The sequence below is a fragment of the Camelus bactrianus genome, chromosome 35 (assembly GCF_048773025.1).
Source record: "Camelus bactrianus isolate YW-2024 breed Bactrian camel chromosome 35, ASM4877302v1, whole genome shotgun sequence".
Classification (NCBI taxonomy): domain Eukaryota; kingdom Metazoa; phylum Chordata; class Mammalia; order Artiodactyla; family Camelidae; genus Camelus; species Camelus bactrianus.
The window spans coordinates 27375628-27394178 of NC_133573.1; the positions used below are offsets into that span (position 1 = coordinate 27375628).

An 18551-nucleotide genomic window follows, 5' to 3' on the forward strand; every position below is an offset into this window, starting at 1 on the left:
GAAAACATTGAAAAATGTCTAAAAATACAACAATGGCTAAGTAAATTATGGTGCATTCTTAAAAACATAGTAAATACAAAATACACAAAAACAAGGAAAACAGATGCCAATAATTTTAAGTTAAAAAAGCAGAATATAAATAATGTTGAATTAAAAAGAGTAAAAAAATTGTATTAAGTATTCCAATTAACTAAAAATTTTCTTCTTAAGTGAAAAAGAGATAGGCACTCTGAAAAATAAGGAAGACTGCTATGTTAGAGTCGGGGTAATGTGTTCATTTTTAAAGTATCTTCTAAAGGGACTTTGAAGATGATGTTTAAAAAATCAAAACATGGAAGGAAAGTTAGATACTAGTAGATAAAAATTTCACATTTCTGAAACAAAAATCTGGAGTTTCAGAAAGGATAAGACCTTTGCTAAATGATAAAAGGAATTCTTGTCTAGATGCAAAAGTTTCCTTAAGAAAAATAAATATTAAACATATTTGTATGCAACTGCTCTAACAAAGTTTCAGAGATGCTAAATTATTAACAATGCTGTTATTTTTCTTTCTAAAACAAGCCACCTATCGTTTAAGTTGTATGCATTTCCTTAAGGACTTCAAAAACTTTTTTGGGCATTTAATTGAATATTAACATTAGCAGAAAAGGAAAGAGTGCCACCTACTGAACTGTAGCCCCTTCCACAGTAAAAAGTAGAAATCAGTATTCTGATTTAGCTTGCAGAATTTGGAGTCTCCAGCAAGAATAAAATGGATAATTAAATATTATTAACTTGCAGGGCATTTTTAAACACTACATTTTTACCACGTAATACTTGACAAAAATGAATAATAGCTTTAAACTAAGTCTGATTGCACGAGGAAGAAATAATCAACGTACGTTAACTGTGCACATGGCGGTACATTAGCACAAAACATCAACAACCAATTGGCACTGTAACATAGCATCACAATGTTACAACAAAGAGAGACAAAGTATTGCTTCCATTCTGTGATAAAATTAGATGCAAATAAGTAAGTTTAAGTATTACCCAAAATAAAAACTCTTGATACATCTAAGGGTTGGAAAAAGTTGGTTAAAAGTTACTGAAAGTAGATCAGTAAAATTAAAGTCTGTCACCAAAAAACAATGAAAGAGACACGCAGAAATGTAAAAGGGAACTAAAAAGATCTGGCCCAAACAAACTGCACACTCACACACATCTTCATTTTATTTCTCTCGAAGCCGACCAGCGTTAGAACATTTTGAGTGACGCTGTGGTTTTCAGGTGTGAGTCTGAGGACTGAGCCGGTGGGCGGGGCAGCTGCCACCAGAAAGGCAGGACAGTCCCTCAATCAGAGGCAGTAAAAGCCCCCAAGCAGATGAGAGCTGAGCCCTGCCCTGCACCAGGCACTCCACGCACCCTGCCAGAATTTCCACATGAGGAAGAATTAGACTCGGCGTGATTATGAACGTGTCCACTGACTGCCCAGTAAGCGTTTCTTCAGGATATAAAGGTATGACAACCATTATACCTGGGGCTGGATTTTCAGGAACAATTTGTAACTGTGGTCCTGCTCTGAGACCAAATCGAAGACTGAAATACTAGATGATACTTACAGTAAATTTACTTACAGTAACAACCCTATGGACGCATATATGTGGGAACTGGGGCTTAGGAGACAAAGAGGAGACGTACTCTATTTGGGAGAAAGAAAATAGCTAAATTGTCAAACCTCAATGAAATACCAAGCTACAGCTTTCGGCAGCCAAACACCACCTGGCCAGAGCGACCCTCGGGCACCGCTGCACAACCGTTATCTGTAACTATAAGCCCTGAACTAATGTGCCAAAGGTTACTGTTTAATCTGGTTTGTAGCAAAACTAGTGTTAGGTGTTTTCGAACAACGTCTGTTCTGTGATGTCGTATTAATTCAGTATCCTACAAGGTACATGCAGGGCCAGCTTCAAAACGCCACAAGGTCAATGAAAGGAGGGCCTCTGTCCCACCACCAAGGAGCCCGGTGCCTGGCACGAAGCAGGCACTGGATAATGAAGCTAGTAATAACAGCAACGATGACAACAATAAAATGCAAACCCAGCCTTTTTCAAAGCAAGCGCACCTGCTGCCCTTAATAGACAACATAATCTGCTCTGTGTCCTGGGTTCTTATTTAGTCTTGAACTCCACCTGATTGCTCTTTTTAAAAAATACAAGGTTCTGCTACAGCATTGCCTGAGGGATATAAATTCCATTCTAAATTTAATCTCTAGATCAGGCCAACCCATTTAAGATCTGGATATCCAGAGGTTTAATTCCCACCCAGTCTCCCAAGCATCTAAGCCTTGGCTCCTCTAACATACTCGTTACAACTTATCCATCACCAGATCCTGGCCACTCAACACCTCTCCAACCTGGACCTTCTATGATCTCTCCACTGCAGTCAGAATTCAGGCCTCGCCGCCTCCCGGAGGATGTCTGTCCAGACTCATTTCCCACGGTCCTCTCTCTCTTCCGGCCATCTTCCTCATGACAGTGAGAATCTACTCGTCCAATCACCTTATCCCAGCTACCTAACACACAGCCACGGAGTCCCTCGTTCCTTACAGTGTACGAGGTAAATACCTCAAATAATAATTTGAAATCATGTATGAATGTTAGTCTAATCTTTCTTCCTTCATACAGATTAGAAGCTCTGGGAAGACAAAGTTGGCCCTTTCTTTTCTGCTCACCTCTGTGTTGCCAGAAATAAGCAGTGCACCTGGCATACAGCAGCTCTCCGTTGCTGTTTGGTAAACAAATGAAAAAACGCTTTTGAATCTGCCTTTAGCTCCGATGGTACAAGAGCAATATATAACCGCTGTAAATGCAGCAAATAACTTGATATTATTTTATCCGAAATAGAAGATCTCTACAGAGCCACGGCAGATAATTAGTTAAATAAAATGCAGTTTCTGCACTACCCCAGGTAAGTTTCAAATTCAGGAGAGCAAGATAGAATAAATCCTAACTTACAACAAAAGCACTAACTTTGGGGCCTTGTACTAAATCAGCAATGTAACGTCTGTTCCCCTACTGCCCCCAACCTCCCTCCTACACACACACACACACACACACACACACACAAGAAATTTTCCAAGAAATACAACTGTGGGTATTAGAAATGTTAAACTTTTGAAAATTTTAAAATTTGGATTTTTTAAAATTTAAATTTAAATTTTTTGATTTATAATGTATCAGTTTCTGGTGTACAGCACAGTGATTCAGTCATATATATATATATATATATATATATATACATACATACACACATATTCTTTTCCATATGGTTTTTCATTACAGTTACTATAAGCCACTGAAAATTTGGGGAAAAAAACTTTTTTCCCGTTATGGATGCCTGGAAGCAGGGAACAGACAAATTTGGTGGTTGTAGTACATAAAATATCAGAATACTTAGCTTTTCTAAGGCACTTGATGTGACTTGGTTGATTTAGAAACATAAACTATTTCATTATAACATTGGAAGTGTGCTCTTATCTTTATAAATCCAGACAGATTGAAGGGGAAGAATTTTAAGACAGAAGGAATTCGGGCCCGGGCCGCTGCGAACAGCAGTCTCTCACGTCTCATCTGCTGGTACTTTACCCTCTGTTGTGAAAAGCGCACACCTCTACTTAAGGGCTGATTTTGCTAGTCTGGATGCAAAACAAGAGATGCTCATATTTCTTCAAAACCTAATTTAAAAGCTTATGCTGCAGGTTTAAAAAAAAATTCAAAGGATAACAATAATAAGCAAAAAAACTAACATGAGTAAAAGAATCAAATCAGATGTTACCAAACATGATTTTTTTTTTCCCTAAGTAACTGCACTGAAGCAAGGAAAAGGAAAAAACTGCATGAGTCCCAGGATAAGCCTGGCTGGCTGACACCTGTCCTCTGAGGGTGACAGTGCTTCATGAATGACGCACAGGGCACTGGGCTGAACAGATGTGGGCCTCGACTGCCACCTCTGTCACTCAGCAGCTGGGTCACTCTGGACAAGCTACTTCCTGAGACAGCTTCCCCAGCAGTCTGAACCAACTTCCCTAAGGGGAGTGGTCAGTAAATTTCTCCCAGTCTTGAATTTACCTCTCAGGTCAAGTAAATGGGCTTTTACTTGAAAGCCAAGGTGGAATGAGAAAGTGCAGGATTTAAAAGACAAGGCAAGCCCAATGTAGGTTCTGGAGACAAAACCACGATCACAAGGCGCATTAAGCATGACGGCAACCACTACATCACGTGGGCGCCCCAAGGAGCACGGCTGAGAGGGGGCTCCAAACCAGCCCGAGTCAAGACACGGAGGCATGTAGTTCCTTTGGGGGCACAGAAGCAAGTTGATGATTCTGGAGCTTGAAGCCTGAAGCGATCGGGACAGGAAATTAATATGCACATGCAGACAGAAGCCATGTCATGGAGCGCCCTACAGCTTCCCACTCAGAAATCTGTACTGGGCATCAGAGCCGAGTCACCATGCTTTGGCCCCTGATACCATTTCAGATGTAACCCCTTGGCTCAGATGCTGTAGGACTGAGAAAAACAAACAGCAGGCTGCCTCCAGGCAATGACCTTGGATGCACAGAATAAAGTCTGCCCAGACCCTCCCACTCCAGCCCTGGGAGGTAAGGAGGGCACAGCCTGAGAGGGTCCAGGGAAGGGCGCGGCACGAGGCTGGCCTCTGGCGGCCAGGAGGCCTCTGTAAGCCTGTCCACTAAGAAGACTGGCTTGAGGCTGGTACTACTGCACTTGGGAAGGCCCCACCCAAGCAGAGATTTCCAACAACCACAGAGAGGAGGAAGGCCAAAAGCAGGGAGAAAGGGTCATCTTATTCACCTTTTGACCTTCAACCCCCGCTCCTCATGTAGGACGGGACATGGTGGATAGCCACACATGCGGCGCCAGGCAGAATCAACTCAGTCCTAATCCCGCTCCGCCCCCAGTGCACAACGTGACACAAGGCACGTCAATTGGCTGGACCTGTTTTTCTGAACGTCCACTTCTCCTTCCGCCCAATGGGGGTGTAACAGCATCTGCCTTTACGGGTGCTTATAGATTCGCTGTGTGACAGCGAGCATAGGTTTATATTTCTATTCACAAATAAACACAAATATGAAGATTTTAGTGGCTGAAAAGCTGTGCAAATTTCCTCACTGACAGTCTTCCATTCTTTAGTAAGTCATCTAAGTTAGAAGAATAAACATCTTTTCTCGAGAATGATTAAAGCTATTCCTAAATGAAAAAAAGAAACCGCTCTCCATAGACATTTTTGGTTTTCCTCGAGAAACTGGAACTGTAATCTGGGGTATGGCAAATGAGTTATTATGGAATGTTCTAACTCTAGCGTCTTCTTTACCCCTGGGAACCAGAATTCTTGTTATGAACAAAAGTATTTACTGAAGCAACACAAAAAGCAAAATCCCTCTAGTCATGAATTTGAGTTGGAAATATCTGTACAAAATCCTGAGGTGCCTTATCTCTTATCTGTCGATCTAGCTACACACATCTGTACATATATATATGATATAAATATTTACTTATTGCCTAGAAACAGTGACCGGCCCAGCTGTAGTAAATACCACACCTGCCCAGACTGTGGACTTGAACGGTCATTTCCCAAGAAGCCAGAGCTTTCTCGGAAAAGTGACTGATTCCAAGTGGGACACAAGACAATATTCAAGATGAGCTGGGACATGTGAGTCAGCAGGTGGCCAGGGCACTGACAGAGACCACTAGCATCCTGTCAAAAGGATTTGGCAGTCAGTTTGAAAAAGCTGCCACTGGCCAAAAGGGGGACGATCTGAGCTGAAACAGGGGTTAAAAACTGTAATAAAGGAAACCTAAGAAAATAAGAGCAAAATAAAGAACTTGGTGAACAGGTGTGACTATCAAAGTCGTTCAAGTCTCTCACACTTTGCACCACTAACCGGAGTACTTGACATTTTCTAACAAGCTGTGCCCATGGAAAAAAAGATTTCAGACTGTAAATGACTTATTAAGTTGACTTGGGCGGCTATACTGGTAACCACAGGACTGTGTTTTATGCCCTTTTCCTTGGACAGGGGAAAAGTTCTGATAAGCGCCCTATGGTGCTGTCTGCCGTCACTGCGGCCTCATGAACCATGTGCATGCCGTGTGAATCAGTAGTGTTTCCGCTCCTTAGAAGATCTGTAAGTGCCAGCTGAAAAAAGAGGTGTTCAGGCTTATGTTATTTTCCTTTTAAAATGTTTATAATTTATGCTGTATAAAACTTCAAATGAAATAAGATTCTTCTTTTGCTTCAAATAATCCAGAAGAGAAACTCACAAATTTACTCTGGTAATTTCAGACTGAAGTCAGTAGCTAAAATCACTGAATTGTTTTTCATACTCCTTCACCACCCAGTATAAATGTGCTATCTCAGTTACATTTCCTTGGCAGGATTTAAACATGATAACTGTATCACTTTGAGAAAATTTCATTGTGTATTATCTGAGCGCCATAAAAATAAAACAAGAGGGACCAAATGGCTAAGCGTAGATTATCATCAAAGTCCCCGCCTGGGCTTTGAGGAGTGAGCTCAGGAGGGCTCGTTACACTGTTAAAAATAATTAAATGACTCTCTAAATGAATAAATGCAAGTTATGCACAGACCAAAGATGAACCTGTGCGTGAACCAGGAACTGAGATTAATCAAAGCTGAGTGCAATTTTTTTTTTCTGGCCTGAGTCCAAATTTTTTAAAAGGCCAGAAAAATATTAAACAATTTAACTATTAAACAGGAGGCATAACAGGAGACAGAATGATACGAAGACGAAAAAGCAGTTAGATTTGGAAAGCTCCCGATGGCACAGAGCAAATGGGCTGAAACTTTGTAAATGGAGAAGACAGTAGTTCCAGCTCATCCTCGTGCCAGCTGGTGTCACACACACGTCTCGGCTGTCCCACAGCAACGCAGTCTAACTCACTGATACTAAGCGCACATCAGTCCAGGCACCACTGATGTGCTGGTTATGTACAACACTGTCTTTCCTCTGGTTTCCTCCTACACAATGCCCTAAGTTTTCTCCCAGCGTCTGATGAGCGATCATGTTTTCTTAGAACAATTCCAAATTCTGTGTCCTTCCAACTGGCCTTTCAGCTACAAATTTCAGAGCCATTCAGATTCTTCTTAAAGCACAAGAGGACACACCGTGGACTATCTTAGCGCTACTTTCTTGAAGAGGTCTAGGATGCTGAATAAACCACATTTAGTGACAACAGCAAAGAAGGAAATCCCAGGCTCCTTGACAGTGACAACCCGTCTATAAGAGAGAGTGAGTTCTTAGGACACTTACTGCCAGGCCTCTGCCCAAGAAATCCTCCTTTGATCATGTTAATATTGAAATGCATTTGTTGTATTTTTAAAGTAAATAAATCTACGTTTAAAGAAGTTGGAACAAATATAGGTTTCTAAGATCAAAAACACTGACATTAAGGGGGGAGGGTGTAGCTCAACTGGTAGAGCACATGCTTAGCATGCATGAGGTCCTGGGTTTGATCCCCAGTACCTCCTCTAATAGTAAATAAATAAGGAAACCTAATTACCTCCTCCCACCAAAAACAAAACAAAACAAAACACTGACATTAGGGAATGAGGGGTTTAAAGGGAATGACTTTATGGAGGGGGTTATAAACAGTAAGATCTCCTCAAAGGTAATAAAGGCTACAATTACAAATAATTCAAATATGGGGAGGAGACAGATTTCTGGCAGCTACTAAGGGAGGCTGAGGACGACGGAGATGCCACTGGAGAGTTCCAAGTCCTGCTGTTACTGTACCATCAGGCCTGGGAAGGAGGAACTTCTGTAGACAAGGCCCCACAGATAGCGTTTAATTTAACTCAGTTCAGAACATTTACTGCAGACTCACTCTGTACAAAACATTGGTGATACTGATTGCTCGGCCAGAATTAAATCCCTAAGAACTTTAAGGAGAAAAGTGCTAAGCTGCCAAGCAGAGTCTTTTTCCAAGGCACTCAAACCAGAAAGCTATGACAACTTTCCAAGGGGTTCCAGCAGGTTCTTCCCACACCCATGGTGCTGTCACCAGGCACGGATACAGTGCAGCACCCTCAGCACGTCTGATTACAGCACCAGCTCGATTCAGAGAGCCCACCACACCCAGACCCAGGGGGTCTGTCTGATGACCACGCACCAGCCATGACAGATCTCTCCAGCTTAGGCCAGTTTCCATCCAGTTTCCTGGATGAGGCGACACTGACACACAGATTGAAGAACAACTTACCTGAAGTCTAAAGCTCGTCAGTCTTAAAAAGGAAGGAAATTCTGACACATGCTACCACGTGGATGAATCTTAAAGACATTATGCTGAGTGGAGTAAGCCAGACACAAGATAAGTAAGACTCCACTCACATGAGGGACCTAGAGCAGTTGAGTTCAGAGAGACAGAAAAGAGAATGATGGTTGTGGGGGGCTGAGGGGATGGGGGGACAGGGAATTAGTGCTTAACAGGTACAGGGCTGGAGATGAGAAAGTTCTGAAGATGAATGGCGGTGCTGGTAGCATAACAAGGAGAAAGTACTCAATGCCACTGAACTGTACGTCAATTTAAAAAAAAGCGTAAAGTTATTTCTGCCACTATTTGCATATTATCTTGAAGTACATCTACGGCTTTAGAATTTTAAGAAAGAAATGGCCACTTTTCCATTTTTTTTAACAAGGAAAAATATTTTGTGCCTGCATCAGAGACCACAAATTACTCCTGTATCTCTAGAATCTTAATGAACTTCAACGATCAACAGGTAAACCCCAAGGAAGACAGAAGCTCTGCACCGACTGACGACCATGCCTGACTGGGCATTATTTTATAATAAAAATTCCATATGACCAAACCTACACATTTCTACTCATCATGAAGACGCAGATAAATCTGCGTAATATTAGTGAAAGTTCACTCACTCACGGTTTCCAGGATCACCCAAGTCACCTTTATAATGAGGGAGAGAATTATTCCAACTTTTCTTCATTTTTCAAAGGTTTTCTAAATGACTGAATATCCCACTCTCATAGAACACGTCTGCTGAAAGGCTTCTCCCTGTGCTCACACTGTGTTCTCTCCTACTTAAAATTTACAGAGGAAATAAACCAAGGCCCCATCAGACGTGATACTGATGATTCCACAGCTCTGCCTGGAGAGGCCAGCAGCAAGTTTGTGGGCTTAAAGTTTAGAATAATTTGTAAATGATATTAAAATATTTTAACTGCATTTCTAGAACATATATGTTGGCAGAACGTTTTATATAATTCAATTAGGAAAACTTGAGATGATAAAAAAACCCATTAAAATAGTTACAAACATTTGAGCGAGAAACAGACAAACAAATAAACAAAAATCACAAACCTTCTTGAGAAGACACAATGGGTGGCAGGTAATCAGGAATGTATTCTTTTCTCTCCTCTGCATCTTTACTTCCAGGCTGAGGAAACTGAAGCACATTGTTCTTGCTAACAGGAAACGAAGGGATCTGATGTGGGAAAGTCACCGGTTCAATATTGTGAATGTAGTCTTCTAGTTCATGAAGACTAACCCCCATAAGTTGGAAAGCTTCACTAACATCATCCAAAATGGGGTCTGTTCGGCCATCTGAAACAAAGCCAAAAGCAAAGCAAATTATTTTAAGAAAATTCCGTGGAATATTTTAAAAACACTAAGAAAAAAGTATTAAGTAAATACGCAGCACAGAATCAAATATACTGTACCTTTAAGACCTAGTTATCAGAAAGAATTTAATAGGTTTTAAATAGAGAACACTGTACTGTTTAAATATTAGAAAGCTGACTCCTAAAGTCAGTTTTAAATACAACCTAACAACCAACCAGAACGCTGCAGACAATTCACAGTAACAATCAACTAGTACAGAACTAACGTCAAACGGAATCTACAGAAGGCCAGCAGCACCCGGAACAGTGGCCGACACAAAGTACGTGCCTGATAAATACCACTATTATTATTTTTTTAATCAAATAAGTAGAATGCTGAGCTAGGTAAATGTCCATCACAGTTTCTCTATTGCTCAGTGATGCAACTCTGGAAACTAAAACAGTGGTTGGCATATAGTTGGCACTTAATAAACATCTGTTAAATGAACTGTACCACTGAATCAATTTTTTTAAATCCATGAAAATCCACAGAAAGGATGTGGATCATAAAGTCAATTTACATATAAAATTTAAATGTATTTAGAAGACACCACATAAAATGGATAGAGATAAAGCAATAAGTTAGATGCAGTGAGATCCTTTTTACAAAAGGAAGTGTCTCTGTGCCTGTCCTTAGCAGAACTCAAGATCTCTACATCTTTTAAAATTTCCATGAAGATTTTAGTTCCCGATTTCCAATAAATGGCCTTTTTTATTACTGTAATCTCCTACGATCACTTCAAACTCAGCCTGTCTGAAATTAAATCATGACGTAAAGTGGAAAAGAATAATCCAAAGTTTGTAAGAATTAGACACGTGCTTGCTCACGCGCACACAGAAACTGTTCTTGGAAGTATGGACATCCAGCTGGAACAGTTTACGGGGCTGAAAGCTGCAAAACAGGGGAAGGGAACACATGGAGCAGGAGACTTTCACTTCTAACTTCAAAGATTCTGTAATCTTTGAATTCTTACACAAGTATGGGTTACATCTGAGATATAAAAAAAAGAGTAAAATTAACACTCATTCTTCCTTTTAATGACAGGCATGCATTTCAACTCTTCGATTCTTATTAAAAGCATTATTTCCCCAGTCTAAAAGATGTGATCATCTTGAATTCCTCTATATTTTTGCACTTTCAACTCAAGTACCTTCTGGTACTTCCCCCTGCACCACTGTTTCTGGCCCTGGATTGCAAAATTTTCCCTTTCTCTCTATTCCTGCTCTGTTATCTCAGTATAGTTTCAAGCGCTCCCCAACTTGAGTTTTTCTTGCACTTCACGGACAGCACAGTTTTCTTAAAGTATCACTTTCTCCACACTATCCCCCTCCGCAGGAGTATGCAGTGTTTTCTGTCACGTGGTAATTTCTCTATCTGTCAAGTCCCTCCGCAGCCAGACTTCACTCCATTTAACATTTTCCTCTAACATCTTCCAAAGGAACGGGTTACATACGTCAAGCCCCTGCTCCACAGCTCAACTCACATCTTCCCCATGAATCCTGCCCCGGACCCACAGCGCGCATGCGTCTCGGTTTCCGCCCTCCTGTTGCATTTATTCTGTTCCATAGACCACTTTCAGAGCAGACAGGCAATATATCCCAAGCAATCTGATGCACGCAGAGGCTTCTGCCCCTGAATGCTCCGACAAATCGTGACCTTAGGGTATCTGAAAATGCATTATCTGCTGAATGAATAGTAACTTCCAATACTTGCTTTGACTTGAGAGCCCTTCTTAAAAAAAAAAAAAAAAGGAATAAATACCATCAGTGTGCTTTGGCTGACATTTTGACACCCATGTACACACCTTACAGGCAAAGAGTGTGCCTAAGTCACCTTGTGTCTCCAACACATAGCACAGAGCTCTGATCATGAGTGATGCTCAGTGAATGTTCCTCAGAAAGACAAAGGACTTCAAGTATAGAATACAAGCTTGCATAGAGGTGGCCTCTTACAGAGTTCCAGTTTAAAGTAAGAACAGTGTAGAAAAAGAACCTTATAAAGTCTGTAACTAATAAGTATACCAGGAATTAGTATTTTTTTAAAGTCACTCAAAAACAACTTAAAAAATAAAAGATTAAATAAAAAATAAAAACTCAGCAAACCACAACGGGGAATAATGACCCTCATAATCATATTGAGGTTCACACTGAACACAAAACAGTGATCACCCGACGACTCTGGAACGCCTGGTTCCTTGATGCGCCAGCACTCATCTGCTCCCATGTAAGAGGCAGGAAAGGTAACTATGTATTCAGGGGATACTTTGATTACCTAAAGGTACAGAACATCTGTCCTTATTTAGGGAAGTTGGTAGCAAAAATATAATCTGGACCACGCATGCGTAGCAAAAATATAATCTGGACCACGCATGCGGTAACTCAAGGACCATGAGGGAGGGCAGTGTTGATGGTGTCCTTTCCAGAGAATAATATCTGAGAGCTCCAAGGCAGTTCCAAATTCAGATTAGCAGTATCCGTGAAAGCAAGCATTTCAAAGATACAGATTTTTAAAACTTGGAAAGTGAAAGGATTAAACAGCAATTCTGGCAGTGGGTTATCAGTTCATTTATTTATTCAACAGATATTTCCTGGGTGCCTATTATATTATGGCTGTGTAGTAGGTTACAGAATACAAATATAATAAATTCGTCTCCTGGGGAGGAGGGAGGAAGGGGTGAGAGATATAAACAGATGATTACAAAACAAGGTGTTCAACAACACAACAGAAATACACACAGAATTATGAGAACAGATAGCATGAGTGAGTGATAAGTGAATAAAGCAAGTGATAAGAGAATCTCAAAATAGAAGCAGTACTACTAGTGGACTGAGGGGAAGGGACACACGAGGAAACAGCATGCAAGTGGGACCGGGTAGCTTAAAGTGTTTCAGAAAAGGCAGGTAGCTCAGCATGGCTGGAGATTAGGATGGCAGAAGATAAGCAGAATGCTAGCTCACAAAGGGAAGTGTGCGCTGCTGGAGAGTTTAGATTTTCTGCCTGGAAACCAACTGAAGTATTTTTAAGAATGACATGATCAGATCTGTGCTGTGGACAGATTAACAGATCATTCTGACAGCACTCTGGTAGCTGGAATAGAATCTGGGGCCTAAGGAGTAAAGTGTATCCGTGGGTCTCAAATTTTTCCATCTAACAACCCTGAGCAAAACAAAATACCCTGTAAAACACTTCACCCGGTTCTCCAGTTTACCACCTTAAAAAGAATGCCCTGAACCTTAAATGAGGGGTAGTTCCCCCCTCACATACACACTCCACATCAATGAGATGTGTTGCTTCTATTAAATATTCCAACTTATTCAATGCCACCGGCTACAGATCCTACCAGACATTCACTTAAAAACCATGTACTGTTGCCCAGATTACTGGGGAACCTTATAAATTGCCTATGATCTCTCTACCACACTTTGATAACATAAAAATACAGAGGAGGACATCAACGAGTGACTGAGAAGTAAGTGAAAGTTGATCTCAATGAAACTGACAAGGCTGGCCTTGGGAGAGAGTTAAGCAGAGATGCTGTCTATGAAATGAATAGATACAGAAGGAAGAGGCAGTGTCCCTAACGGAGCAGAGCTGTCAACGAGTATGTGTTGTCAGGAGCTTAAGAATGGCCAGCCTTGTAAGAAACGGCCGGTAGACGGAGCGCCTGTGACAACTAGTTGTAGTAGTTTGCGGGGAAGGGAGGAAAGGACCAAAGTAACAGAGGCTCGAGGCATTCTGGAGGTGGCTGTACACGCAGCAAAAATGAGACGATGATTAAGAGCCATGCACACTTCAGATCAGAGAGGAGGGCAGAGGGTGTGGAGCGGGGAGGGAGACGCGGCTCCGGCTGGAAGTGGGAAGTTAGCGGCTGGCGAAGAGGCACCAGAGGGATGACTAGAGTTTCCAGGGGGCAGTGGAAGCGGAGGGGCGTCCGGGGCCGGGAGGATACCCGATCTCGGGGTGGGGGAGGAAGGACGGACACCTCGGAGACGCCGGGAGAGCGCAGGGGAGAGCGGAGGTGTCACTCGTGACCGGCCAGAGCAGCCCTCCCGCACCCAGCCCGGTACTCACACAGCTCAGAGTACCGGTGGCAGCCCCGTCCCAACTGCTGCAGATAGCGCTGCAGCACGTCCGTGAGGAGGTGGCAGGCGCTCAGTTGCACCGAGTCCCAGCCCAGCGCCTGGCAGATCTGCGCCACCGAGACCCTCAACAACGACCTGGAGTAACTCTCGCACATCCCGCTCCGTGGACTCCACCGCAGTCCTTGCTGCCACTTCTCTCCAGCCCCGCCGCCTAACCTTAGCAGGGCTCGCGATTCATCCTCTAGGGCCCCCGCGGCGGGGAAATCGTCCCCCCGACCCCTGGCGACCACCTCAAAGCCTCAGCAGCACGGAGCGCGCCAGCCTGAGAGCCGCCATTTTGGACTCGCTCCGCCTCCCGCTGGATGGTCGCCGGGGCGAGGCAGCACTAGCCGAGTGCGGAGCGCGCCCATGAGGAAGCCCCGCCCCGTTGGGGGAGGAGCGATGGCTCCGGTATCGACTCTCGGGCCTGGGAGGACGCAGGAAACGGCGGCGCGGAGCGCAGGTGGAGGCTGTGTCGGAGGAGGCAGGTGCTTGGGGCCTTCCTGGGGTGCTCGCTTGGAGTGGAAGGGGGAGGGGACCGTGAGTGGTCTAGGGGCTGAGGAGGGAGCCAGGATATGAAGTTGAAATGCTAGTGTTAGAAGTGGGAACCCGAGAGGCTGTGACTGCACGGACAGGATTTGGGACGTGGGAACTTAAGAGCTCCTGCAAACGCGGATGTGATGCGTGCATGCGTCTGCTTTAAAAAAAAAAAAAAAAAGAAAAGAAAGAAAAAAAAGAAGAAAAGAGCTGTTTATCATAGTGTAAGTCAAATCAAGGCCAAGCAGTTAAGCTTGCCATTCAAATCCTTTCACAATAGGGCGGGGTGGAGGGTGTGGCTAGGGAGGCACTGGCCTCGGTGCAAAATGTGTGGGGCAGCAGAAAACGTAATCAAGATCGAGCACGTTTTAATACAATTATTTAGAAATATAAACCACTGCCCCTCAAATCCCTGCCTCCCTCACCTCATTCTAATCCCAGGCCTGGTTCCAGTAAAACTTTACCAAAACGGATGGCATGCCCGTAGGCCGAAATTTTCCTCTGTCAAAGGAAGAGAGGACCCAGTTGCCTACGGATGTCTAGGAAGTCCTTAAATCAGCAAAGCAGGCCGAGTGTATGGGGAGCTGTTGCCAGTTCCAGAGTCTTCTCCCAGCTGCAGCCAAGTGTTGCCAGATCTTAACACATTTTGGGAAATCGGAATTTTGTGATCAATAGCTCGATTTTTAAATATTGGGAATACATTTTTAAAGGTTTAATTTGCAAGCCAAACTAATCCCATGGTTAAGCCAGATTGAGCCTACGGGCAGCCGGGTTGTAGTGGCTCATCTACTCAGTTCCTTACCCTGTTGTGCTTTTTCATTTTTCTAAAGGCTTCTGGAACCTTCCTTCCTCTCTTCCCCTCCTCTCCTGTGTTTCTCTATTGTTGTACCTGTCACAGTGCATTTAGTCTGAGTCTATGTGCCTCTCCAATAAATTGTGGGTTTCTGAGTGGCTCTACATTCCCTTTATAGGGACCATTCCAGAACTTTGAACATAATACCGATTTTTTTTTAAGTCCCAGAAACCCAATAGAATGGAAAATATAATTCTTCTGCTAAATGACAACCTGCAGATAGGGAACAAGGTGGCAGGCTGCCTATAATATTTTCTCCACTCACATTTTTGTCCCCAAGATTATCAGGGACCTTCAGGATGATAAATCTATGGGACACTTTTCAGTCCTAGCCTTGCTTGAACATTTTGTAGCCATTTGATAATATTGAAGACTACCTTAATTTTGAAACTTGTACCTTGGATCTCACAACACCCTGGTCTCTTCTGTTCATTTACTACTTCTGGAGGCTCCTTTTATCTTATCTTACTTCTCTGTGTGTGTTTTAACCACCCCTTAATGTTTTATTATGGAAAATTTCAAACCTGCAGAAAAGTTAAAACAGAGGGGTATAAACACAGGTACACACGTCGCCTTGACTCACCACTTACCATTTTGCCACGTTTACTATATATATGTACATATACATACACACAAACCTCCGCTTTTTCCAGAACAGTTTGAAAATAAGTTGCAAACTTTATGACATTTAGCCTGGATTCAAGATTTTTATAGTTTATACTCCATATAGTTATTATAAAATATTGGCAGTATTCCCTGTGCTGTACATTACATCCTTGTCTCTTATTTTATACCTAGTGGTTTGTACCTCTTAATTTCTCTTCCCCTGTCCTGTCCCTCCCCCCAACCCCCACATTCCTCAGATCTGTAAGACTACACTAATTTCTGCCTTCCCCCTCCCCCGAGCTGGAAAGCGAGTCTCAAAAGTTTGTCCTCAGACTTCCCACCACCATAGTTCTTACCCCAGAGGCCAGGGAACCAGTGTGGGGGTTGCACCAGCTTCCCCGTATGTCTGTTCCAATTACACACTCAGGAATCAGGGACTCGGCCGGCCATGGTTGGGTCCATCAACCCGGGGGACCCGGTGTGAGCCGGACCTGGGCCAAGGCTCCATTTATTACTTGGCCTCACGTGCCCAACTCGGACTGGGGGCCCATGGCAACTCATCTCCTGGTGTCAGTCCCTGCTCAGCCCCCATGCTCAGCAGTCCTCAGAACGTGTGGGTCTCCCATTCCCCCGTGGGTGGTTACCTGAGTGAATATGCTTTGCGGCAGGAGCAAGGGAACCATCACCCTCTCCATCTGCTAAGCAGGGTCCTTCCTCCTCAAGACTCTAGAGCATCAGTCTGAAAACTGGCTCAGATCCAGACGTTGGCAAGAGATCCTGGCTGGTTATTGGGGCGACTGCCCTCAGCTCCCCATCCTTGAACTATTTACAGACAAGGGGCCCACTTGCCAGTTGCCCATCTGTTCACCCCAGGGACCCCTTGTTCTGTGAACGGTCCCCATGACTCACCAGGCGACTCACCTGCCCCTACGCTTCTCATCGTATTTGCGTTCACCTGGCTTCTGACCGTGAAGCAGTTGAGCATGGCCACCTGGCCTCTGCTGTTTTCGGGTCCTGTTATCCCCACATTGCTGGAATATCTAAACGATGATACATGGTACCTGCTTGTTTCCACAGTTACTCCACCCCGGTTCACAGGTCGCTGCCGGGAAACGTTTTACAACTTGCACATTCAGGAACCACCTTGTGCCTGGGTTTTCTTTTTTTTTTTTTTTTTCCCCCTCCATCTACCACCAGCACAGAAGTCTTTGTGGCAGCCAGGTGACTGGTCCAGCTCCCAAATCCTGTCTTGGCATCGACTCCCTCAAGCCCTTTCAGTATATGATGTCCCAAGGCCACCTCCCCAGGAAGCAGTCTCTGAGACGCAATTGACTTGCAGAGAGGTGCTCTTGGGATCCCCAGCCAGGGAAGGGAAGGAGTACAGCTGGGGGAGGGAGACACTGGGCTGCAGCCCAGCCCCTCAAGGAAGACCTCAGCAAACTGCACGGAGAGCGGGATGCCCTTCACCAGCATCCTGAGCTCAGGCAAGGGGGCCTGGCTTTATACCCATGTTGATCAGGCATTGGGGGTGGGCTGCCCAGGAGTGGGCCGTGACCTTGGGCAAGCTGGTCTCCAGCTGAGCCAAGTCCACAGAGGGTTGACAGCTGAGGGCTATGTGCTGCCCACAATCCTGGAAGCTGCAGGGGTGGGGGGTTCGGGGGGGCATCACAACTTCTGTTACCCCACAACCCCGTTATCGCACTCAACGAACACAAGACTGATACAATAGCATTACCGAACGCGGAGTCCATACTCAGGATTTACCCCAGCCCCAAATGCCTCTTACAGCTTTTTAATTTTTTAAGTCCAGGATCTAATCGGGCCATTCGTGGCACTTGGTTGTCATGTCTCTTCACTCTCTTGTAATGAGATCAGTCCCCCTAGTTGTCTGGTTTTTTGTTTTATGGCTTTTGCTTGTTTGTTGTTTTTTTTTGTTTGTTTTTGTCTCTTGTGCCGTTTATGTTTTGGCAAAGCTCTGGGCAGTAATTTACTAGGATGTCTCACAGTCTTTGTCTGATTACTTTCTGGCTCGATTAAGTTAAATAGTTTTGGCGAGAGTACTCCGACAAGGTGATCTGGCCGTCCTGCTGTGTGACATCAGCGGCTTGTTATTGGTGGCAAAGTCTGGTCACTTGTAAAGGGTGCTATCTGCCAGATCTCTCTCCATTGTAAGGTCTCCTTTTTTTTGTTTTTTGTAACTCTGAAATGAGTAAGTCATCTGTGAGGTGATACTTTGAGACAATGCAGATCACCTGCTTCTCCACAACCCCTCAACCTCGCGCCGTGGTTTTATGAGCATTCACTCTGATCTCTTACTGGCTCAGTGATTACACCGGTGGTTACAAAGCAGTGACTTTTCTATCATGTTTCCCCCTGTGTTTATTAGCAGACCTGCTACAAAGTTCCCTCCCGTTTTCCAGTATCACCGTGTGGTCAGGGATTCTTTTTCATTCAACGAGTTATATAATGCTTTCCCATCGTGATTCTTCAGATGCTCAAACTGGCCCGCATTTGGCCGGTGGAGGCCCTTTCAGGCCAGCTGCTGTGTGCTGTGAACACACCACTCTCGCTCACTCAGCGTTTCTGTCCTTTGTGGCGCAAGATTCTCCAGGCTTGCCTTGTGCTCGTCCTGCCCTAGACTTGGACTCAGCCGTCTCTCTAGGGGGCCCTGGTTCTTAGGAATAATATTTAGAAACCAAGATACAAGCACTGGCTGACTTCCATGACCACAGGGTTATT

The 18551-nt window shown here is 43.9% G+C and overlaps 1 protein-coding gene across 2 annotated transcripts in view; it reads right to left on the reverse strand.

Annotated features, from left to right (window-relative positions):
• TAF3 (TATA-box binding protein associated factor 3) overlaps window positions 1-14154 on the reverse strand; it is a 126424-nt gene extending 112270 nt beyond the window's left edge. For both annotated transcript variants that reach the window (XM_074358064.1, XM_074358063.1), the window contains exons 1-2: window positions 13767-14154; window positions 9396-9638 (exon numbers count right to left, since the gene is read on the reverse strand). In XM_074358064.1, coding sequence (XP_074214165.1) covers window positions 9396-9638; window positions 13767-13932 — 409 coding nt within the window. In that variant the 5' untranslated portion in view covers window positions 13933-14154. The remainder of the gene's footprint in view (window positions 1-9395; window positions 9639-13766) is intronic.
• Window positions 14155-18551: the final 4397 nt, after the last annotated feature.